Raw genomic sequence first — 25474 nt, forward strand, 5'->3', positions numbered from 1 at the left:
GAAAACCCAGAAGTGAGTGTTCTGGTTTTTGAACATTTTTCGGAAGCTGAACATCCAATGCGGTTGTCGGCTATTGTTTCCGGGGCACCTGCACCAATTGGAAGCTGTGCCTTGGTTTTCAAATGTTTCAGAAGTAGAATGGACTTCTGGAATGGATTACGTTGGAGAACCAAGGTACCACTGTATCTTGAGGCTGACCATACCACCACTTGTGTACTTCTGTTTCATGGTTTCATGAAAATGAGAGTTCCCTGTGGTACTAAGGCCCCTCTAGACCTCCTTCCTGTAGTACAGGATGATGGGCTTCAAACAACAATGGTAGATGTCTTCTTTGACTTGGAAGACGTTTTAAAAGTATGCTGCATTGTTTTTTGGTTTCTTCTTTTTTTGGTGTCATACAGTGAGCTGTATTTTAGATGAAATATGTTTATGGTTTATGTCTTGCTTTTTTGGTTATTTTTTGTAAACCGCTTAGAAGCTGCTTTGGTATTAAATGGTATATAAATATAGGAAAACAAATACGGCGGCAAAGCTGTCCTTTCCCATATTCAGTTGTTGAGTATGTTCTCCCTTCTTTAACAAGTTCCCTCCCAGTGGGAAGTGAGATGAAAATTCTCCAGGGCTGTTCTAGTTTCCTTCCTTTGGATCCATGCCTTCCCCCAATCCTCTACCACCATTCAGGTTCTACTTTTTGCTGACACAAAAACCATGGAACTCTCAATGGTGGCAGGACATAATGAAGACAGGTCTACTGGAAAGGCAGACTTCCCTCTCCACTTGAAGCAGGAGATCTCTTCTGTCCTATAGTTCCTTGGGGTACCTTCCCAGAGACCACAGGATTGCAGGGTGATCCTGTTGCAGATGAATTAAAAACTGTGGCCGAAAGCTGCGAGCTGGCACACCTAACTGACCCAATTTTTATTTCATTTCATTAACGGAAAGCATGCTTTCCCCTCCCAAGTTAAGACATCTAAGTTTTCATAATATTTATTTTTGTTCTTGGAATCTACCCCAGGGATGTGGTTTTAAGTTATGGGTTATGGAAAAACAACCATGGAAAATCCACACTCGAGAAGAACAGTGTGGCTTTAATGGAGCAACTCCTACTGCAGGCCCATGAAATGAAACCTTGCTTTGGCCAATGGCTAAATTAAAAGGCTAGCAAACAATTATTTTGTGAGTCTTCTGGTCCATTTGAAGTTGGGGAGCCATACTTTACAAACATAACTGTAAGTCATGCGGTAGCATGTTTATTTGAATAATTTACTGTTGCACTGAACTTTTGCTAACTTTTTTTTTAAAGAGTACTTTTTTATCACTGTCTTAGATGTACTGCAGTCTAGCAATTTTGCATGCCAAGGACAGATTAGACCAAGTAGTATAAAACTGTCTCTCTGGCTTTTGGTTAACAGTGTTGGCTGATAAATATCTACTACAACTTCAGTATAACTTCCAAAAATCTGAACATAATTAGCTCTACTTCTAAGAATCAAAACAGTGAACCAGACACAATGGGATTTGCTTATTTACTTCTCTTGCATAGGAAAAACTGCATACATTCACATGCCCATCACTCACTACACATCCACAAGGCAGCTCCTGAGGAGGGGAGGAGTCTGATCTGGATATCACATGCTCAGAAAGGATCACCTGTCACATATCTAGTGCATGAGGAACCAACTCCTCAGATCCTGTTGGACTGCTGTTCCCATGCAGACTGTGTTGGCTTAAGCTGATGGGAGTTAGCATCATCTAGCAACATCTTTTCTTTGCCTAGATTTTGCCCAGCCCTCCAACCCCAACCCTATTGCAGGTAGTCTAGACCTCTGCCCAGTTGCCTGTATTTTACCTAAATCCATTTCAGTCTGTCACTTTTCTCCTCCTTAATCTCATGTTGCCCTTGCAGAACTCAGCGGGGAAGTGGGTGGGTACAAAACCTGAATTAGTTGGCTCTGTCTCCACCTGCTGTTGGCCTCCGGTCCTGCCAATCACAATGGTACCACCCACCACTAATTAGCATCCAGAAAGGGCAGGGTCTTTTCTTCACCTGCACAGGTCACTATTTATGACTTTAGGCTTCAAAAACCTTTGGTTTGCAAGTCCCCCCTCTTTTCTTCTTATTGGAGCAACATGGCAGCACACTGATCTTTCAAGACACAGCGTTTTCTCCAACTAGATTACATGCATAGTAATCCCACTGAAATTAATGGACCTAAGTTGCTCATTAATTCCAACGTGTCTGCTCTGAGTAGGGCTAGCATTGGATACATCTAGCATTTTTTGAAATTGATAAAATTTTTGTAAACCAAACCACTGCTTTTAAATGACAATTCCCTGCAGCACACTTTTCCATGTTCACTTTCCTAGAAATTTTATGCTTTATGTTCAAACACAGTATATTTACAACAGCATCAAGCTCTCCCACTGACACTTCGAGAGCCAGCCATGTTTTACTGAGGATAGGCTGTAACCAAAAGCCTATGAAGAACTCTTTTTAATATTGTGGCTCCAAAATACACTGTTAATCGCAGCTCAGCGCAATAAATCATTTCTTGTAAAACCATCAGGTGTCAGGTGGAAAACCAAGCACTGTTCTGCTGCTTAATAAAATAATATTTTTTAAAAAATACTTCTAGGTTTTCTGTTAATACCTCCTTGTTTCCACACATTTTAATTACCTGCAGCGAGACCTAAACCAGCCTTTTCTCAATCAGTCAATTCTTCTCACTGTGCAATGAATCTGTCTCACACAGCACCAAAAAAAGGAGTCTGGTTGTAATTCCTGTCTGCAGTGGCCAATATGAAACAGATGAGGGTATTGCCTTTCTTTCCTTTGATTAATTTAGCTGTGCCAGTTAGTTTAATTCCCTGCCCCCCAGCACAATTTGCCCCAAAGTGCTCCACACTACTGAATAAATCTGTTGTTTGGCTTAGAGTTTTCATTTAGTGTGTCCTCCTAACAATTTAGACAATCCAAAACAACCCAGCTACATGACAGGAGTATGCTTTAACCTTATGTGTACTGAAATACACATAATCCAGGGCATGACCTCAATTTTAAGCCTTGGCAAATATCTAAACTGGTCATAGATATCCCTGTACACTCACACAAAAGGTCTCTAAAATAGAGGTAGCTAACAGGTTTAGGCTGCATTCATTCCTGGGCCAAAGCTCTACTGACCACCTGCCATGGTTGGTTGGGCCAAAACTGGGCGAGACCATCCTTTACTCTCACAAGCAGCTCTCCTCATGTGATCCATGGAGGGTTATTGATTTCTCCCTGATGGCTGTGGAAGGAGGCAGTTTACATTCTCGGTAGTGGCGCCCACCCTGTGGAACGTCCTCCCATCAGATGTCAAGGAGATAAACAACTACCTGGCTTTTAGAAGACACCTGAAGGAAGCCCTGTTTAGGGAAGTTTTTAATGACTGATGTTTTAATGTATTTTTAATCTTTTGTTGGAAGCCGCCCAAAGTGGCTGGGATAGAAATATTATATAGCAGGTTTTGTGTCTGTTTTAACTTCCCTGCATTCTGCAGTCCCTTGGCCATAGTTCAGAAAGCAGTGAGTTTGGCTACCAAGTGCCTGGGATTGATGTACTTGCTTTAAGGAAAGTCCCACCTTTTGATTTTCATTTGAAAACATTTCTTTATAAGTAAAAAAGACTTAAGAATGTTATGGGGAAATGCACTGGAAAGTGTGGTATAACAACTGTTTGACACAACATTGCTTAAGAAGAATCTAATTTCCAGTAAGGTTGGTCATATTGGTCCTTTTTTTAGTAGCCCGAGGACCATAAAAATGAAGAAAATTGAAAGTCCCCCTTCACAGGGGTAAGTAGCCTTGTTGTGCAGATCTTGCTGTTTACTCTCTTCTTCTTCTTCTTTAGAGGCTCACCTTCTGAGTAATTTAGAATTCTCATCACCATATAACTAATAATCAACAAGAGTTGCTGACAACTGGCCATTAATTTTAATTTTCCATTGTCACAGGAAGGAAAAAAAACAGTGGAATTTCAAACCCAATGGGATAATCAGGTTCAGAGGATTGAAAACAATTTGCAAGGCCTTTTCCTGTCTTCACTATAAAGAGCATTTGTTCTGCCTGGCTCTTGGAATATAGTTGGCAACATACCAAATATGTCTGCTTTATAGAAAGGGAGACTTTATTCACTAAGTTGAAGCAGTGTCCAAGACAGGTCTGCTAGAATTTTTGCACCTCTCACTCATTCATACACAGCCTGGGTATTTTACGTCACAGCTCCTAGAGTGGTTCTGTGGTAGAATTTAAAATAAAACGGCTTATCTTTGAATCTAGGTATAACTACACAGAGAGAACCAGCTGTGAGATGTTATTAAAAACAGGGTTTGTCCCAGAACTGATCTGCGTACACCACGAACCCTCAGCAACTGTCTGATGGAGGTGAGGGAAGGGAGTCTCCTATTTGAGCAGTGTATCTCTTTCCATGCATTCTCTCCATCTTTTCACATCTTCCGTGAGATGGGCATATGTCCCCATTGGTGTTTCAGTTTCTCATTAGTCCAGCTTTATGTTCATATTTCCACAGCAGCCTTGAGGTTTTTTGGGGGGATGTCTTTTATAGCCCTTGTGAAAATGCACCAACATTTCAATGCAATTTCTACCTAATATACATATTTTTGGAAAACAATTTCCCCCCAAATAATGCATTTTTGAACATTATTTTCACTAATGAATTCATTTTTATTCACACTTTACCTCAAGTCTATTTATTTTTTGTACACATTCCTTGCTTAGAGAGCTGCAAAAGTTCAGAGAAGTGCATATTTCGAAGTATGGCAGTGTTCTGAAAAGAGCAAAGCAGGTAAGTTCACATTTAAAGGTGACTCTAAATGAATTCCACATTCTAATGTGACCAAAAGACAGAGTTCCAAGCACATGCTGCTCATCTATTATTGCTTTCTCTTCTCTCTCAACTATGAGGTGACAAGATGAGGGCCGAGACCTGAACTCCAGCCTTCCAAATCTCAGAGTGAAAGCATTGCCAGCATTATCCTTCTCCCCTTTCTGACTCTGCCCCTTCTGCATAGCATATTCCTTTCAGGAAAAACTTTTTAAAAGCATCTGAGTTGCTTAAAGGCCAAGATACAACAGTGATGAAGACAAGTCTCAAAAGGCTTCCATTTCTTTACATTTTATTTTTTCCGAATACTTTATATTTAAGCATTTAGAAACATTTTTTCCATGTCTTGTCAGTTAATGGTAGGGGAAGTATTAGATATTTTAAGCTCCACAACTTAAAGAACATGACTATTTCTTTATTATTCACACTATACACATATAAACTACCTGTGCTGAGGTGATAGGCATAATTCTCCAAGTGCTATTTCACCTGCAGTACCCATTAAAAGAAAAGGGGGGATGGATTGTATGGGGGTCAGAGTTTGGTGAATTCTGTCCCCATCAAACTGATTGCCCAGACTGTCCAATCAGAACTATGTGATTCACCTTAAGACATCCTACCAAACTTATGCAATGGGTTACTTCTTTTAGCACTGTGGTCAATGGCGGAGCAACATGCTGCAGCCCCTGGAGCGAAGAACAGGCGTGGGCGTGGCTGGCGTGCGTCCCGGGGGCATGATGCAACACCCGCGGGGGCATGGTGAGAGACGCAGGGGCAATGGGATTACATACAAATCTGATCATACAGTCACTTGATGCAGCTGACTTCACAGACTGCTACGTGGGAGAATGCTACAAAACCATGGACGCCATCTTTACAATCCATTCTGAGGCATTATAGGAAGTCCAGCATGCTTTTGATGAGGCTATTGCTCCTTTGACCCATGTACTGCATGACCCATCTCTCTGTGGCAGAGATGGGGCATCTGCAGCCTTCCAAATACTGTTCGACTACAATTACAATCAGCCCAAACCAACCATGTCAGTGGTCAAAAATGATGATGGGACTAAGAATCAAACAACATCTGGATGGTCACAGGTTTTTTGGTGCATGTGTAAGTGTGTTGAAGAGAAGAAGAGTAGAAGAAGAGTTTGGATTTGATATCCTGCTTTATCACTACCTGAAGGAGTCTCAAAGTGGCTAACATTCTCCCTTTCCTTCCTCCCCCACAACAAACGCTCTGTGAGGTGAGTGGGGCTGAGAGACTTCAGAGAAGTGTGACTGGCCCAAGGTCACCCAGCAGCTGCATGTGGAGGAGCGGAGACGCGAACCCGGTTCACCAGATTACGAGTCTACCGCTCTTAACCACTACACCACACTGGCTCTACTGGCTGAACACCCAAATATCATCCCTACAGATGTCTGCATTGGAGCTGTATTGACACTTCAATAGGCTTCTTAATAATAATATTATTTTTAAAGTGTTAAGAATGCCGCATTGGTTTTAAAGTAATTATTTTTATACCAGGTGAAATCATATATAACATTGTGGGGATTTTTCCTTCTTTTACCAGTGACCACCTGCTAAGAAATGCTGTTCAAGTATACATTTCCACATCATCTACCACTGGCCAAACAAGCTGTGCATTTTATTTTTGCTCCAGATTTTAAGTACTCACATTGGAGGGGCTGGGTAAATAAATGAATATATTCATTGGTGCATTTACATTTACAGCCACATGTAGGTGTCACAGGTAAGCACTACTGAAATCAGTGCACCCCAAGCAAGTTCAGAGGCACACACTGCAATAGCTCTTGAGCAGGTATTTGTCTTCCACAAGCCATTATGTCTTATTTACACATTGCTTGGAGTGTCAAATGTAGATACTACAATGGAACGCATTTCTCAGTCATAACTGGTGGTGATTTGCCAGCATAGTTGCATCAACGGATTGCAGTTTTTATTTTCAACCCAGAAACTCACTGTGCATATATAACAGGCCGAATGGAGTTTTCCTGTGCTGCCAAAAAACGTTGTCCAAGACTAAATTTACTGGAGAAGCATATGCTTTGTACATACCTAGTTTCCATAAATTCTTTAAACAGCCACACTGATCGTACGTCTGAAAGCAAAATACAAGCATCTAATATGTGCTATGTCAGAAGAATTAATTGAAATTATTTTCCAGTTCTTCACCTCAAGTAACTTCTGCTCTCACTGTATCCCGACAGATGCTTACAGTACATTGGCGATTGTTGCTGGACTAGTCAACCAAACCAAATATTTACAGAACCAGTAATGACATCATTGTTTCTATAGTTTCTGAAGGCTCCCTTGGTTATCTGTTATAAATGGGCTTAATCTGAGTTAAAGTTTCAGCTTCATAAAGACATGCAACTAATATAGGCCTTGCTGCTAACCCCAAGCAAATGAACACTTAGGAACTAGATAGACTTTACATGTTCCAATGTACTCTTCTCACAAGAGTCAATGCACATCTTGTTGGATGTGCATTGGATAACGTTCATGATCACATGCTGTTTTCTTAACATCGTACAGTTTAAGCTGATGAGAGTCTCATCATAAACATTAGGCAGAATAAGATTCAGAAGGACTTCAAGGTCTCCATATCTATAATAGGATCCAGTAGCTGAGACCAAATAGTAAGTGAGTTGACATAATGCCCAGGTTCATTATTATTTCTAAGTCACCAAAGCATATGAGCAAGTGTGTTTATGCCAACATTTGAGCTCATCCTCCAGTTTCAATGAAAATAAATAGAAGGAGTGGAGTTAAAAGAGAGTCAAGAAACTGTTGAGCACAAACCAGTTACTCATCACTCCTTCCTGTCTCTTGGCTGTCGCAATAGAACTGCTCCAAGTGGCAGATTTTTATAGGTATGAAATTGGGTAACAAACTAATTGGGGGGAGAAAAAGAATATACGGGACAGACTAACAACCAACACAAACCATTTATCCATTTATGGGGATAAAGTCCACTGAAAACTAAGTGTAAGGCAAACACATTTTGTTTTAAAAACAGCTATAGCTATAGCTAGAATTATTTGAATGCCAGTTGCAATATACATCTGTTCCAATTGCCCTGCACAAGCCATTATTACACCAATATCTTGACGAACATGAAGACAAACAGTTTACTATAGTAATCTTAACAGCACGTGACTTGTAAACACAAGTTAATCAGGAGATCCCTTGCATCTGAGAAGTCGGTCATTACAACAAAGAAGAGAAAGTTCTTGTGAACGTCAGGGTTATATATGTTTTGCCACTTAGTTCCATTCTTTAAAGCCACTAATTTGGCTGGAGTTAGTGTGGTGGTTTTGATCTATAACACTTTCATAACAAGAAAGGTAGTGAGCCCTGACAGCAAAATTAAGAAGTCTGCATGTTTCTAGAGACCCTTGATTAGTTATTGTAACATGCAGTCAATCAGTAATTGAACATTATGGGCATTGGTTTCCAGAACATTAGTTTATATCTCTCTAGAAAGAACTAGAACATTCCATTCTCTAGATTTCACCCCAATGTGTTTGCTACCCTGTCATCATTTCCCACCTCATTTCCCAGGATAACATGATTGTAAATAGCCATAGTAGTCCAGAGCCGCTATGAATTGACTTTCTTCACTTGTCCCCCCCCCCCTGTGTTTTTATCCCATTGATTCAAATCTGGATGGCATCAGAAAATGAAAACTTTGGTTTGAGAAACTTCATGCCGACTAAGGATGCTTGTTTTTGCTACAAGTTGTACATAGCAGGTTGGCTGCATCCAGGATGAATGGTTGGCCTGTCAGCAAGGTCTCACACTCCAGGCAGGTAAAGTGTTGCTTGTGCCAGGTGAGGCCTTCGACTCGCTGGTAGTCCTCAGAAAATATTATCTGTGGAAGTAAACAACTCCATTTATCATGTCACTTTCTTCCTAGAGCCAGCCAAGTCCTATAACTGCTTCATTATGGAAGCAACACACAAACAAAGCAGTTGACAAGCCAAAACGCATATAAAACAAAGCAGTGTTTGCATCATTACTATTTAGCAACACACACAGGATACCTCTCAACATAAACTACGGAAGTAGTTTGGCCTAGCTAATTCAAAGCTGTAGGGCATGTTTATATTCCGCTTTCGGTTTTTATAGAACCTCTGCTTATTAAAATAAAACTGAAACAAAAAAAGAGCACCTTAAAATGCTTCTGGTTTCCGTGATTTAAATATATTTCAAACCTTCACAACAGCTCATGGTTAGCGAGGAGAGAGGTTAAGTATCAGCCCAGTTTCAGATAACAAAGTAAGGCAAATGCAAATCCAAAAGTCCCTGGAGCAAAAAAGATGAGGGAGGAGTAGAGTGGCTGAAAGATCATCTCCATGTTGACATTGTCCTGGTAAGTCATAGTTTAGTTCACCATGTTAGGAAGATCAGATCACTGAGCTGAATTTAACGTGGTCCTTAGTGCAAGCAGAACGACCTGTTGTGCAATGGGACTTTCCCCTTATCCTCTTCCCTCACCTGATCCCTACATCTATTCTAGGGTTTCCTCCAACCCTCTGGAGCAAATCTGGGGACAGTGTGGGGCAGGAAAGCTCAGCTGTGCACGCAGAAGTCATTCTACTCATACTTTTTCAAAGCTGCACGCCACTCCCTATATTTCTGTACCTGGTACTAAGCAGGTTTCTCCTTGAGCCGTTATGGTTCCACCCCCATTCACCTGTTCCATTTCTTATTCCTCAAACCCACCAAAATCCCCACCCCCACCCAAAAAGCACTCACATACTAGAGGCAAGTATTCATTTTGCAGAGGCATTTGGCCAAACGCAATTCCTCGGAGTTGATAGTTTCTTACAGGCCGAGAAATTCAGAGCTATGCAGGAGAAGAGACTTCCATTTCCCCAGCTGTCATACCTCGTCACAAGCCGCACAGCGTGGCCTTACGCTCTCACAGTAATGACGCCCACACCAGATGGCCCCATTGTTCCAGAAGTAGATCAGGTCCACAAGCGGTTCAGAACACTTGCAGCACACAAAGCATGCGGGGTGCCACTGGCGATCATAGCCTCCTCTGCTGGCATATACCACAGGGGATTCTGAGGGCAGCACCTGCTTGCAGAGGTCGCAGAACTGAAGAAGAAAGTAAGGCCGTAATGAATATTCATCCACCCTTTTGCAAGGAAGAATAAAGCACCGCTCAACTAATTCACAGCCAAAGGTACAATTTCATGCTTCGTGTCAGCCAGTTCCCATTCACCTTAACCTCAGGGCCAGCTTTTAGGATCTCATGCCTTAGGCCCTCCAAGTGGAAGCATTTTGATCAGCCACAGTGTGCAAGTTTATTGCATGCTTTAGCTCAACACATCAATCGACGTCACTGCATGAAGACTCTTCATGGCTCTGTCGCCAGCACTGGCAAGAGAACGGGACAACGCTGGTCCATGGCTACAGAAGGAGGGCAAAGCGTGTTGACGTGCCCTAAGGGTATTTCAGCAAGTATTCCAATTGTAACTCAATTGCAAAACAAAAAAACCGAACTGAGCAAAATGTAGACTACAATGAAGTCTTTCTCTCTTCTGGGTCATGTTAAGGCATCATAGAAATAATAAAATACTAATCGTTCTTTACTGCAAGAACAATCTTCAGAAATTAGATTCATATTTGTATTTGTTTTATTAATTCAACTGTGATCTCCCGTGTTGGATTACAATGCAGATAGCAAGCTATATAGCAGACAGTCTGCTTTAAAAAATAGTAGGGATATGAATCAAAACAGTATTCTGTAGAGTTGGAAAAGGTTCTGAAAAGGGGGTGATAAACAGGATGGAGCCGCTCTGAGGGAAGTTTACAACATTTGGGGCTTCTTAGCTTAGAGAAAACATGATACAAGTGTATAAAATCAGCCAGAGAAGGGGGATAGAGGAAAGCTTTTCTTTCTCTCATAGCACCAGAACTCAGGGATATCCAATGAATGTTAGAAGTTCCAGGACAAACAAAAGAAAGTATTTCTTCACCTATCATAACTTATTTACCTATTAACTTCTACTTGTTAATAGCTGCAAGAATGTTATTGGATTGAAAATGGAAAGTTACATATACCCTCCCTGGAAACAGTGGCTTAATAAAGTTTGAGATTTGGCTAAGGCAGCGAAAATAACACCTCATTTATGAGTGCAAATGGCAAATGAATATAGAAACAAATTCTAGAAAAAAAAGTTGCACTTTATACAACATGGCAAAGAAAATGGTTACTTCCTGCGAAAGTAAAATTCAAGTGTGTTTTTGTTTTTAAGTAACACTGTAATTTCATGTTAATATTATGCTCCCCACAGGCACTTGGCTGGCCACTGTGAGACGAAGATGCTTGACTAGATAGCTCTTCTCGTGTTCTTATTTTAATAAAATGTTATTGGGATTTTTGATCCTGTTTCCTAGCAAATATTGCCAAATAATTTTGTAGTAGCATTCGTGAAGCCTTGTATGGTTGTTGTTCAACAGGGCTTGTGTGATTACGGAGACCTCCTAAGATAACTGAGGCCTAAGACATCCCCCGTCCTTCTCTTTAGCTTCACATAATTATTTAATGACAGAGGTTGAAGGCTCCAGGGGAAAGATTCAGCAAGCTATAATGTTGACATTCAAATATACCGTATTTTTCGCTCTATAACATGCACCAGACCATAACACGCACATAGTTTTTAGAGGAGGAAAACAAGAAAAAAAATATTCTAAATGAAACAGTGGACGTATGATTTTTGTGGTTCATGCTGTGGCCACAGACCGGTGATCTGACAGTGGGTTTGGAGTAGCCCAATGCAAAAATCCTGAGGATCCATGTGGATCCATGCTTTGTAACCACGTTTTTGCACCACTGTGACCCTAGGCAACAGTGGGTGCGTGATTTTTTTGGTGCAAGATGTAGCCATGGACATGCTATGTGATCTGATGGTGAATTTGGGGTGACCCAATGCAAAAATCCTGAGGATCCATGTGGATCCGTGCTTTGTAACCACGTTTTTGCACCATTGTGGCCCCAGGCCACAGTGGGTGCGTGATTTTTTTGGTGCAGGCTGTAGCCATGGACATGCTATGTTATCTGATGGTGAATTTGGGGTGACCCAGTGCAAAGATCCTGTGGATCCATGCTTTGTAACCACGTTTTTGCACCATTGCAGCCCCAGGCAACAGTGGGTGCGTGATTTTTTTGGTACAGACTGTAGCCATGGACATGTAATGTGATCTGATGGTGAATTTGGGGTGACCCAATGCAAAAATCCTGAGGATCCATGTGGATCCGTGCTTTGTCACCACGTTTTAAATGGGGAGGGAAGGAAAAACACAGAAGGGACAAGAAGCACAAGAGGGGTGTGCGGAGAAGCAGCTGGCTAAGAATGCAGGGAAGGAGTTTAACGGGGTGGGGGGGAGGAAAGGAAGGCAAAAGTCCCCCCCCAAGCCAGCCCCCTCTCTCTCTCCCACCTGCATGTGTTTCGGCTGCCTGCGAGTCCCTAGAGCACGGAGAGGAGTGGGCTGGAGCCTGCACGCAGTGTGACTAGGAAAGAATTAGAAGGAAGGACTCGATCCTTTCCTTAACCCTCTGCTTGCCAGGAGGGCAGGGGATTCCCTGCTCTTTGTTGAGTTTGAGCAAACGCAGCAACAGAAGCGGGTGGGCAGTAAGACCCTGAGGCAGAATGCAGGAAAGCAGCAGCTTCTGCCTTCCCTCCGCCCGATCTGATTTTTGCCTATTTTTGCCCCTGCGCTCCGACGAGTCAGCTCCAGGGTCCACACATTCGCTCAATAACACGCACAGATATTTCCCCTTACTTTTTAGGAGAAAAAATCTGCGTGTTATAGAGCGAAATTTACGGTAGATACTACCGATCACCTTAAATTATTGAATTATTACATTACACTGGTACCTTGGGTTAAGAACTTAATTCTTTCTGGAGGTCCGTTCTTAACCTGAAACTGTTCTTAACCTGAAGCACCACTTTAGCTAATGGGGCCTCCTGCTGCCACCACGCTGCTGCCACGAGATTTCTGTTCTCATCCTGAAGCAAAGTTCTTAACCCGAGGTACTATTTCTGGGTTAGTGGAGTCTGTAACCTGAAGCATACGTAACCTGAAGCGTATGTAACTCAAGGTACCACTGTATTTGTTTCAGCCTTTTATAGTCTTGGGCTGTAATCTTAATTCCTGGCTAACCATGGCAGCAAAAAAACAATTTTGGTTTTCTATTGGCTACTGAATGGGGGGGGGGGGACGGACACTGGTGGTGGCAGCTTTTGCCTGCTCACTGCAGACTCACTGGGGTGCCCCTCACCAATGGAGCTTCCTTGCTGGTGGAATTGGACAGCTTCTACTCCACCGAAGCCCCCTCTAGCATAGCAGATTCAGGGTCTGGTTTGCTCTGCCCATTATGAACTTTCCCCCATGCTGTCATGCAATAAAATAAAATAATAAATAAATAAATATTATTTATTATTTATTATTTATTATTTATCCCAGCCCATCTGGCTGGGTTTCCCCAGCCACTCAAAGAACAGTACAATTAAACACTACATGGTTAAGAGTTGAGAGTGCTCTAGTTTGATCTTAGAAGGCACGCAGAAGAAAAAAAAAATTGCCTCTTTTTGATATAAGGCTAGTTTGTTTGTTTTTAAGTCTCTGCTATTGCAAGTGTAAGGAAAGGCTGCTGTTCGCCTCTTGAGTATCCACGGTGAGAACTTATTTTCAATATGTGGCTTATCACATTGCATGCCAATGAATATTTCCTTAGTTAATACTGACAGCTTTTTATTTCCATTTCCATTGAAATAAAATAAAACAAAAACAGCTTCCCCACAGAATCCCTCTCTTAAGCACACAAACCACTCTTTTCCTGTGAAGGGAAGCTTTGGCATCAGTGGAATATTTGTGTTCCAGCCCCAAGCTGAATCTCAAGAAAAGGACTCGGAAAGCCAAGACTTGTACATGGATTTCCCTAAACTCTTTGAAGACTGCAGTCTTTCGCCTCTTCCTTTATTACGAGCTTGCTATGCAGGTTGACGATGTCACTGAAGGCCTACGGAGAGATGTTTTGCACTGGTGGGGAGAGCTTTGCTGAATGCGGGAGGTTTAAAATGAGACTCCAAGAGGTAGTTACTGTGGGTTCAGTCTTAAGACACTTACACCGAGTTGTGAGTGGTTTGGACTGAGAAGAGGCCTACTCTACTTGCTTATGGCAGCTTAGCCAGTTTCCTGCAAGTCAAGTAACACAGGCATCACTTTGCCAGTGCCCACTCAGTGTGCATGTGCATGGCCTGCTTGCAGTATCCCTGCTAGTGGGGAGGGGTGGAAAGCCCTTACACAGGGCATTCTGAAGAAGGGGATGAGCCGAGGAAGGGGCTGAGCATCCATTGGATCCTCAGGTTGCGGTCACAGCCGGCATCGGAAATGATCACAGTGCCACTATGGAGTCAGGACACCATCAATTTCCTCCTCCTCCTGGTGCTGCTGCTGCAAGTGACTAAGGTAAAGGTAAAGGGACCCCGGACCATTAGGTACAGTCGCGACCGACTCTGGGGTTGCGGCGCTCATCTTGCTTTATTGGCCAAGGGAGCTGGTGTACAGCTTCCGGGTCATGTGGCCAGCATGACATGGTGAACCAGAGCAGCACACAGAAACGCCATTTACCTTCCCACCGGAGCGGTACCTATTTATCTACTTGCACTTTGACATGCTTTCGAACTGCTAGGTTGGCAGGAGCAGGGACCGAGCAACGGGAGCTCACACCGTCACGGGGATTCGAACCACTGACCTTCTGATCGGCAAGTCCTAGGCTCTGTGATTTAACCCACAGCGCCACCCGTGTCCCCTGCAAGTGACTAGGTTTGCCATATTTCAAAAAGTGAAATACGCCAACATGGGCTGCCACACACCTGGATTTTCCTGGACGTTTTGCCAATTTCTGCCAGACACCGCTTCCGAATGCAGAATTCCAGGTACGTCCAGGAAATTCCGTACGTATAGCAACCCTACAAGGAACCGGACTGGGGATGTTGCTCTGCAGTTGGAGCATAAATTTTGGGTTGCTTTGGCCCTAGGTTTAATCGTACAGACAGGGCCGGATTTAGGTTTGATGAGGCTCTAAGCCTTATCCAGCTGTCCTTTGTCAAAAACAAATTGCCATTGTTTTTTGTGCTGGATATATGTTATATGGTAATATATGGACCTAATAGGTATCTAAAGCCATTTACACATAACAAAATATGTATTTTATCAAAGTAATTGTTGAACTGAAATACAATTAAAAAGAAGTATATTAATAGTGAAATAATTATTAAGCTCTAACTTAAAATGATTTTTTATTCATAACTTAATAATGCAAACACATTGGCACTTGGCAATAACAAAAGTTCCTATAGAAACACAATTTACAAAGACTCATAATCGAGTCTCTAGAAACTTGTTTTAGCATGAAATAATAATAAGTGTAAATATATGATTTGTTTATCATCATATTTTGGAAATATACATCCCGTTTTTCCCCCTTTAATTTTTTTGGGGGCCCCCAAGAGAGTGGGGGCTTAAGCCATAGCTTGTTTAGCTTATACATAAATCTGGCACTTTGTATAGATGTCCAACAGGAATTCCCCCATGAACTGTGGCAAGTCCCCCCCCCTCCCAAAATCAGTATAAACTGTGCTAGTTCACCATTTTAATGCTTGAAGCTTGAGCCACCAAAATTATGGAATAACAGCAAAAAGCTTCAGTGCCCCCCCCCCCCCAAATCCAAATGCTTTAAATGTTTGGCACTAATACTGGTGTTCTCTAATGTCTTGAAAGCTGAAGTCCTTGTGGTTGAACAAATGTGGGTACGTTTTCAGCGAGTGTTTATTTGACTGCTGCTGGCTTCAAAGAATGCTCTGGAACAGAGGTGAATTCTGATTAGTAGAGGATGGAAAGCTTGTAGGTTTTCATGCTTCTGCGTCCTCTTTGCACAGTTTGTTTTCTTTCAACAGAGCCAGGGTAAAATGGGCAAAGGAGTGACTTCTCCACCAGCGCACAGAATGTTCTGTAACCATTCAGGTGAATCTGACTAATTTACTAAGATAGTACAGTATTGACTCAACAGTGCAGTTAACTTGTAACTCAAGCAACATGATTTTTTAAAAATCCAAACTGTAGTATGTATTCTTAACAACTGCATTCTTAAAATCACAAAAATCCTTATACTTTGCAGAGATGCAAAAATTAGATGCATAGCTATGCTGTCACATTAAAGACTGATAGATATATTTGTGGACCAGAGCTCACTTTGTCAAATATATTTTTTACAAGCTGGCAGAGTTTGCATTAAGAAACCTGTCCTGTAGTTTTGCAAGGGATGCAAAAAGAGAGGCCAACTTGGTCCTGACCAGGGCTGGATTTAGGTTTGATGAAGGTAATGGGGCCCTTTATATGTCCAGCTGTCCTTTGTCAACAACAAATTGTTGCTGTTTTTTGTGTTGAATATATGCTATATGGTAATTTATGGACATAATAGGTATCTAAAGCCATTTGCACATAACAAAATATGTACCGTATTTTTCGCCCTATAAGACGCACTTTTTCCCCTCCAAAAATGAAGGGGAAATGTGTGTGCGTCCTATGGGCCGAATGCAGGCTTTCCCTGAAGCCTGGAGAGCGAGGGGGGTCGGTGCGCACTGACCGCTCTCGCTCTCCAGGCTTCAGGAAGCTATCCACTAGCCGTGGGAGACCCAGCTCTCCCAAGGCTAGTGGAGACCTTGCCGGCACCCAGAAGCTTGGGGCGCGCTGAGCTCAGCACGCCCCAAGCTTTGGGATTAGCGTAGCACTCCACTAGCCTTGGGATAGCCGCGCGGCTCTCCCAGGGCTAGCGGAGACCTTGCCAGCACCCAGAAGCTTGGGGCGCGCTGAGCTCCGTGCGCCCCAAGCTTTGGGATTAGCGCAGCACTCCGCTAGCCCTGGGAGAGCCGCGCAGCTCTCCCACGGCTAGCGGAGACCTTGCCGGCACCCAGAAGCTTGGGGCGCACTGAGCTCCGTGCGCCCCAAGCTTTGGGATTAGCACAGCGCTCCGCTAGCCGTGGGAGAGCCGCGCGGCTCTCCCAGGGCTAGCGGAGAACTTGCCAGCACCCAGAAGCTTGGGGCGCGCTGAGCTCCGCTCGCCCCAAGCTTCGGGATTAGCGCAGCGCTCTGCTAGACTTGGGAGAGCCGCGCGGCTCTCCCAGGGCTAGCGGAGACCTTGCCAGCACCCAGAAGCTTGGGGCGCGCTGAGCTCAGCGCGCCCTAAGCTTCGGGCTTAGCGCAGGGCACCTGGGGGGGAAAATAATTTCCCCCCCTTTATTTCCCTCCCAAAAAACTAGGTGCGTCCTATGGACCGGTGCGTCCTATGGGGCGAAAAATACGGTATTTTATCAAAGTAATTGTTCAACTGAAATACAATTAAGGTGGTTCGAATCCCCGTGACGGGGTGAGCTCCCGTTGCTCGGTCCCTGCTCCTGCCAACCTAGCAGTTCGAAAGCACGTCAAAGTGCAAGTAGATAAATAGGTACCGCTCCGGCAGGAAGGTAAATGGCGTTTCCCTGTGCTGCTCTTGTTCGCCAGAAGTGGCTTAGTCATGCTGGCCACATGACCTGGAAGCTGTACGCCGGCTCCCTCGGTCAATAAAGCGATATGAGCGCCGCAACCCCAGAGTCAGCCACGACTGGACCTAATAGTCAGGGGTCCCTTTACCTTTATATTTATAGTGAAATAATTATTAAGCTCTAACTTAAAATGATTTTTTATTAATAACAAACTTAATAATGCAAACACATTGGCATTTGGCAATAACAAAGTTCCTTTCGAAACACAATGTACAAAGACTCATTATTTTTTTGGGGGGGCAAGAGGGTGGGGCCCTAAGCTATAATTTGTTTAGCTTATAATTAAATCTGGCACTGGTCCTGACCTCCCTTAGAGTTGGGAGGTCACTGCTAAGTTTGAGTTAGGCATAGGGCTGAAAGTGTTTGGGCTAGGGATGGCTAAAACTGATTTAGTCTTAGGGTACACTGCTTCTTCCTTTGAGAACCCAATGCAGAATTAGCAATTTTGCACGTAATTATTTACAAATATGCCAGCAACTGTTATTCTGTATAGGATACTAGAAGACTCCATCCAAACTTGTATCACCATCCCTGGGTTTCCTCTCATCTCTCAGAGAAGTAGGGAACATGCAAGTGTGTATAGCAAAAAGTTTTTTAACAGGAGGGTCAAAACCTCTGTACGTGCAAAGGGACCACACTCAATGTGTCATAGAAAAGGGTTGTTATTGCACTGAAGGAAACTAGTCTGTGAACAATGTTTTGTGGCTTTGCAGATTCTCACTTATTGCTTCATAATGGCAGATTGGCACAGCAAAGTGCTGGCACATCACACACAATTCAATTTTCCCGGAGAATTATAGAGTAGACGTGTAATTGCTAATTTATTTATTTTTTAAAAAATCAAGATAATCAGATAAAAATTATAGGGATTTCAGCAGTGTGATGGTACACTTACTGCCAAGTATTGAGATAGTATTTTAAACAATTTGAACATGGAAGAAGTTTTAAAAAGTAGATCTTTTTTTGAGAGAACACCAGGAACCTGCAGTTGTAAACCAAAGTGAGAAGCAGTCACTTTGCATTGTAAAGGTAAAGGTAAAGGTACCCCTGCCCGTACGGGCCAGTCTTGACAGACTCTGGGGTTGTGCGCCCATCTCACTCAAGAGGCCAGGGGCCAGCGCTGTCCGGAGACACTTCCGGGTCACGTGGCCAGCGTGACATCACTGCTCTGGCGAGCCAGAGCCGCACACGGAAACGCCGTTTACCTTCCCGCTGGTAAGCGGTCCCTATTTATCTACTTGCACCCGGAGGTGCTTTCGAACTGCTAGGTTGGCAGGCGCTGGGACCGAGGAGCGGGAGCGCACCCCGCCGCAGGGATTCGAACCGCCGACCTTTCGATCGGCAAGTCCTAGGCGCTGAGGCTTTAACCCACAGCGCCACCTGCGTCCCTACTTTGCATTGTACTTTGTTTTAAATTCTACAAGATTTTATCAATATCCTAACACTTGTTGATTGAATAGCTTGAGGACAATCTATCTAACCACCCACCCACAGCCCTTAACACGGGTGCCATTTTGCTAATTCAAACAAAAGCTTAAATGTTCCATTTTTTTGGAATGTCAGAACCTTCCATGGAATTTTGCAGAGCAGCCCCATAGTTTAGCAGTCTCACGACATCTGCACAAATGGAGCTTTTGTAATTGCTTTTCAAAGAATTTAGCTTTTCCACTGGTGCCCAAAGGAAAAAAAATAAAGCATTAAGTTCTTCTGGAGAATAAACACCACAGGTATGTATTTACTTGGAGGGATGAACTTGCAGTCAAAATAAACCTCCCTTGCCAAGATGGTTTTTACAAATGCCTTTAAGCGGAAGTCTTAGCCTTCAGATAAGAAGGGTGGTGTGTATTTCCCCCCCCAGAATGGGTAACAAAAATCATTCCCAGACTGAGTCACTGCAACGTGGTCTAGCAATGAACTTGTAAAGGGTTTTCACTGTTTGTAATATTCCCCCTTTTGATAGCTTGCCCTCTACAATCCCCCACCTAACCTTGCTCTAGCAAAAATTTGAGCAGAGGCTGAGACACTATCAGATATGGGGACCTTTCAGAGCCAATACAGTGTTAAGTACTTAATTCTTTCCGGAGGTCCGTTCTTAACCTGAAACTGTTCTTAACCTGAAGCACCACTTTAGCTAATGGGGCCTCCTGCTGCCGCCGCGCTGCCAGAGCACGATTTCTGTTCTTATCCTGAAGCAAAGTTCTTAACCTGAAGCACTATGTCTAGGTTAGTGGAGTCTGTAACCTGAAGCGTATGTAACCTGAAGCGTATGTAACCCGAGGTACCACTGTATGTACGTTTCACTGCTGCTACAGAGCACAGGGCAAGAAAGAAAAAAAGTAAGGAGCTCATACCTGCAAACTCCACTCCCCAAGCCCACCTTTTGGCAGTCCTCCACCCACTTCTACCCAACCCATTCCTCAATCTGTCTCTCTCCCCCTATTCAACTTACCAGCTCACCCAATTCACACATCCATGACATTGCCACCAGTTTGGAAGAATGGATAATCAAGATGATAGAGCAGGCATAGGCAAACTCGGCCTTCCAGCTGTTTTTGGGACTACAACTCCCACCATCCCTAACCACTGGTCCTGTTAGCTAGGGCTGATGGGAGTCATGGTCCCAAAACACCTGGAGGGCCGAGTTTGCCTATGCCTGTGATAGACTATGCCGAAATGGCAAAGCTTACCGTGAGGATCAGGCAACACGATGAGAAGAAATTCTTACAAGATTGGGTAAAATTTATAGAATATGTTAAAGAACACTGTAAATATGTTAAAACATTAGCAGGGTTGTTGTAACATTTACGATGTGTTAAATATGGACAATGTATTTATAATTAAGATTTGAAAATTACAAAGGAAAAATAATTATATGCAAGATGATGAATGATTGAATTAGGAAGCCATGGCAAGTGGGAGGTAGTCAAACACGATGAATTTGGTGTATAATTGAATGTAAAAGTGTTGTCATTTTTAAAAAATCCTTGGAAAATAAAAAATATTTTAAAAAAGACATTGCCACCAGTTTGTTACAAAGGTTTTTCAGAAAAAGCTCCAAAATTAGTAAGTTTGTGAGCATGACAGCCTCGTGAACTCAAGGACTAAGATTTCCAAGATTACTGGGGAGTCTATACTGAAAAATACACTTAAGTTGTTTTAAGCACTTCTGGCAGACAGATTGTTTTCTTTCATTAAACCACATTTGGCCAAACACAGAAATATGCTCCATCCCTTCCTATGCAACTCCATGCACTATGTATCCCGATTATACGCCTCCAGGGAAGCCTTTGCATACTTACCAATTCCTGCCCTTTAGGCACATCACCCAGGGTTCCATTGGTAGAAACCACTTCTTTACTTGCAGGAATGCCTTTATCAGGTTGTTTCCCATCATCTCTGGCAGTTCCTCCCTGACCTGGCAGTGCAACTTCCCCGACACCAAGAACGCCATCTTTGTATTTCTTCACGAAGTCCTCCATCAACTTAATTTCACTCTCTGAAAGGCCCCGGCAGTGGGAAGGATCCTGGTCATAAATAGGAAGCTGTCTCATCAACCTCCTGCGACGATAATAAGCACCTTCTGTACCAGCCACTGGTTGCATTTCTTTCGAAATCAGTTCCATGTACTGGGTAGCCTGATTTATGTGGAAGGAAAAGAGAGAGACAAGATAATAATAATAATACCTTTATTGTCAATGTACAACCTGTGTACAATGAAATTAACTGAGACTCCCCGCCCCAAACACTCAATCTCATTGCACTCTGTGTGCTTGTCGCACAACACACCAAACCCCAAAGTCAGTTGCACTATATTATTTTCCATTCAGCAGCCTGACAGCCCACGGATAGAAACTGTTTTTCAGCCTGTTGGTACGACTGATTATACTTCTATCTCTCCTGCCCAAGGGTAGAAGATTAAAGAGTAAAGAGGTGCTGGCCGGGATATGAATCGCCCCTGAGGATTTTTCTCGCTCTCTTAAGGCAACGATCCCTTGCAATGTCATCTAGCGGGCTCAGGGGACAGCCCATGATATCGTGTGCTGTGTTCACCACCCTCTGTAAAAACTTTCTGTCTGTGGCTGTCAAGCCAACGTACCACACCGTGATACAATATGAGAGGACACTTTCTATTGTGGACCGGTTGAAGGTGGTCAACAATTGTTGTTTAACATTGTTCTTTCGCAAGGCCCTGAGAAAATGGAGTCTCTGTTGGGCCTTCCTAACCACCTGAGTTATATTGTTTTTTCCAAGTGAGGTCTTCACTAAGGTAAACTCCCAGGAATTTAAAGGAGACTCTCTCCACACAACGCCCCCTGATATACAACAGGGCTAGTTCCCCTCTCTTCCTCTGAAAGTCCAACACTATCTGCTTTGTCTTGCTAATATTTAGGTGCAAGTTATTCTCAAAGCACCATGTAGATACTTTTTGAACCTCCCCCCGCCCCGTACGCTGATTCATCTCCACCTGTGAATGCATCAAGTGGCATATAGATGCCAGAAGGAACGAGAATGCCAAAGGCTGTCCATCTCTGTGACTTTGTCCACCATTTTACTAGGGAAGCCACTCTCTACGCAACACAGCAGATGACTCAGATCTTTGGGGTTTCTCCATTGCATACAGTAGCAAAGGTGGGGTTGGGAGGCTGCAGAGTCACTGCTGCTTACTGGGAGAGTGCGAGGGGCAAGGTGGTGGGGAGGGCAGGTGAGGGCAAATGTGCTGGCAGGAGCACTGCATTGGCTCCCCCACCTTACCACTCCCAAAGCTGAGAGGTCAGGCGAACAACGCCACCAACACCAACTGTGTCATCTGCTACTGCTTGTATCCCAAATGGCAGCACAGACAACCAGTAAGGACTTTCCCAGTGGTTCCACACCACAGCCACCTGACCTGAGTCTTGTGTAGCCAAACTGTATGTCAGGTTTAGTCAAGTCAAGAGCATCCTTTCATGATGCAATACCCATGTACAGAGCATGCAGCAGAGATACTGTATCACAGGGGAGGGAAACGTGCAGCCTCCCAGGTGTTGTTGGCTCACAAGTCCTGTTTTTCCTGAGACATTGGCAATGCTGGCTGGGGCTGATGGGAGTCGAAGCCCAACAACATCCATAAGGCCACAGGTTCTCCATCCTTGCTGTATCATGTCAAAGGCTTTTCACATTTTCAATTTATTTTTTAAGCATTTCCCCAAGTATTTATATACTGTTCTTCAGCAAAATTGCTGGTTTTATACAATTAAATTGCCAAAAACAAAACACACAAGACAACTGGAGGATAAAAAAAACAGGTTCACAAAATTTTTAACACTTGCAAAATATACAACTATGCTGTACATATCAAAATTCCAGCAGTTTTACTCTGACAAAGGTCTGAAGCTGCTAGACTAACTTCAAAAGGCAGCTCCATGTATAACATATTACAGTGGTCCAACTGAGAGGTCACTGGGGCACAGTTATGCCTTATCAGGATTTCTAGTCACATGAGGTGACTATGAAGCAAACATGAATATAATCAGCCTGCAGACATGGGGAAGGTCAGGAACTGAGTGGGCAGAGACATTGGGGTGTGACTCATGCGAACATTTGTATTCAGCTGAATGCCTGAACACAAGTCTTGTCTACATCCTTGGACCACAGAAACTGTAACCCACCCCATAAAATCAAACCAGATGATACTGTTAACATTCTCAGACACTGCTGCAAATGAGGCATCAAGGTCTAAGCAAATATATGAGCAACTTTATCTTTTTAGGTGTCTCGTAAAGTCATCACAACAGGCCCCCTGAGGATTTTGGGATGATTACTTGTAAGGAGGATTGGGCCTAGTCTTGAACCACTCAGAATAGATATGCAATATCTATCATCTATCTATCTATCTATCTATCTATCTATCTATCTATCTATCTATCAGTCAGGGTTTCCTTTTCACTGCTTTTGGCTTGGTGACAACATACCTTGCTCCTGCCAGATAGGGTAGGACACAGATGCCCCATCTCTGCCCCACTCCAGCCTAAGTTTGATTGACATCCCAGAAACACAACAGATTAAGAAAGAGCCCCAGCACACATCAGGTGTCACAAAAACCAAAGGCACAAGTCCAAAACTTCAATCTCCCTTAACCTTTTTGGCATCCCTAGTGTTTAGCAAATATTAAGTATGTGCCTGGAGACATGCTTCCTATTTATGAAAGATTACATTCAAGTGGTTGCCAAAATTTAGCTGGCTAAAAGCCATGGAAAGGCAAGCTTGTTAACAGTTAACCACCAGCTGCAATGCCTTATAAACCCACATGTAGCACACAAACAGAACTTGGGTGAGATGTTAATGATTCTAATTTAGTGCTGGGGGGGGGGAGGACAAAAAGAAAAATTACGCAGGGTTGTATACAGTCTGGAAGGTCTTCCATTTTCCCTTCTGTAAAGCCATTAGTTAACCTAAGTAAGCTAATTTATAAATTAGTACTTTGCTGACTTTACACCTTTGAACACCGCCCCCCTTGCAATCTCTACTGCTTTTTCGAGTGCCAAACAGGAGAGCTGGTGGCAGGGGGTGGCCACCAAGTTCAGTGGCCAATGGCCAACTCATTTTATTACTCAAGCACACAGTCCAATGCTATTCGGGGAGGGGGGGATGAAAAATGTCTGCACTTTATTTGGAGACCCGTGTTTCAAATCTAACATAAAGAAGTTTGTAAGTAATCAAGTTAGCCATTGGCTTGTAATTCATAGCTGGAGACAAAAGGCTGGTCTCATTCAAGATTAACATTTGCAAAAAGGATGCTGAGAACTTTCAGTGAAGTTACCGTATTTTTCGCCCTATAGAACGCACTTTTCCCCCTCCAAAAATGAAGGGGAAATCTGGGTGCGTCCTATGGGGTGAATGCAGGCTTTTGCTGAAGCTTGGAGAGCGAGGGGGTCGGTGTGCACCGACCCCTCTCACTCTCCAGGCTTCAGGAACACATCCCGGAGTGCGGGGCACGCTGAAAGCAGAGCGCCCGGCGCTTTGGGAACACATCCGCAGTCTAGGCAGCCCTGCAGGAGTTCCCCGCAGGGCTCCCTACGCTGCGGATAGCAGCCTGCCACCCGGCGCTTGGGGCGCCCTGAAGCAGAGCACGAAAAATACGGTAATCTCTTTATGGAACAGAGTTTAGGAGAGAGAGAGAGATTCTCTGACAGGGACCTTTTCCCTCTTGTAGTGTGACTTGTTGGCCATTCACTGTTGTTGTTTTTTTAGAGACCAGCTTTCAGGAGAGTTCAGTTAATTTCCACCTTGGTCAGCACTTGCCTAATGAACAGCACAACTGTTAGGGTGTATATTAAACACCTCAGCAGGCTTGTATTGCTTGTTTGAAACATGCAACGTAACCCACTAGTGCTTTGCAATTGAAGATCTGTTCCCCAAATGTTTAAACAATATGCCCAATGGAGTTACACAAGCAAAGTCTGCCAGCGTGAGACCTCTTGTGAATGGTTAAGTACAATGTTCGTATAGCACAGCTATCAACTGGCACACAAAAGAAAGGCAGGCCCATTTCATTGCATAAAACCAGGCCTGTGCAAATTCGCGGGGAGCTTTAAAGTGTGGGTGTGTGCCTGAAATGCAGCACAAATGCATGTCTGGATGAGCCCTAAAATGTTAACCATTATCTATGTTAGTTTTTTATTTTAAAAAGAAAGCTGCTTCATCCCAAGTCAGATGGTCAACTAGCTCAACATTGTCCATGCCAGCCTTCCCCATCCAATTGGTGCCCTTCTAGTTGTTTGGGATTACAATTCCCCCATTCATTATAAAATTAATGAAGGCTAGAAAGACATGGGTTGGAAAATAATACGGTGTTCAGAGATGTTAATTAAGAAAAGGAATGGAATTGTCAAAAAACTTTGGGAAATAAGGGAATGGATTTACTGACTGGGTAATGAAAGTAGAATACAGAACGGGGAGGTATGA

At 43.4% G+C, this 25474-nt stretch overlaps 2 protein-coding genes across 3 annotated transcripts in view; one reads left to right on the plus strand and one right to left on the minus strand.

Moving 5' to 3' along the window:
* SSUH2 (ssu-2 homolog) overlaps positions 1 to 2954 on the plus strand; it is a 44260-nt gene extending 41306 nt beyond the window's left edge. The window contains exon 13 of the transcript XR_014560619.1: positions 2935 to 2954. The gene's annotated coding sequence lies outside the window, so the exon portion shown is untranslated. The remainder of the gene's footprint in view (positions 1 to 2934) is intronic.
* A 2203-nt stretch (positions 2955 to 5157) lies between these two features.
* Positions 5158 to 25474, minus strand: part of LMCD1 (LIM and cysteine rich domains 1) — a 59395-nt gene continuing 39078 nt past the window's right edge. Inside the window, exons 4-7 of one of the 2 annotated variants that reach the window (XR_014560633.1) lie at positions 20830 to 21165; positions 9801 to 10016; positions 6511 to 8781; positions 5158 to 6463 (exon numbers count right to left, since the gene is read on the minus strand). Coding sequence is in view for 1 of the 2 variants with exons in the window: in XM_083725009.1 (XP_083581135.1) it covers positions 8623 to 8781; positions 9801 to 10016; positions 20830 to 21165 (711 nt within the window). In the remaining variant the exon portion in view is untranslated. Of the gene's footprint in view, positions 8782 to 9800; positions 10017 to 20829; positions 21166 to 25474 lie in introns of both variants that reach the window. The other variant, XM_083725009.1, reaches the window with a different exon arrangement.

Source organism: Podarcis gaigeae (genome assembly GCF_964106915.1).
Source record: "Podarcis gaigeae genome assembly, chromosome: 2".
Taxonomy (NCBI): domain Eukaryota; kingdom Metazoa; phylum Chordata; class Lepidosauria; order Squamata; family Lacertidae; genus Podarcis; species Podarcis gaigeae.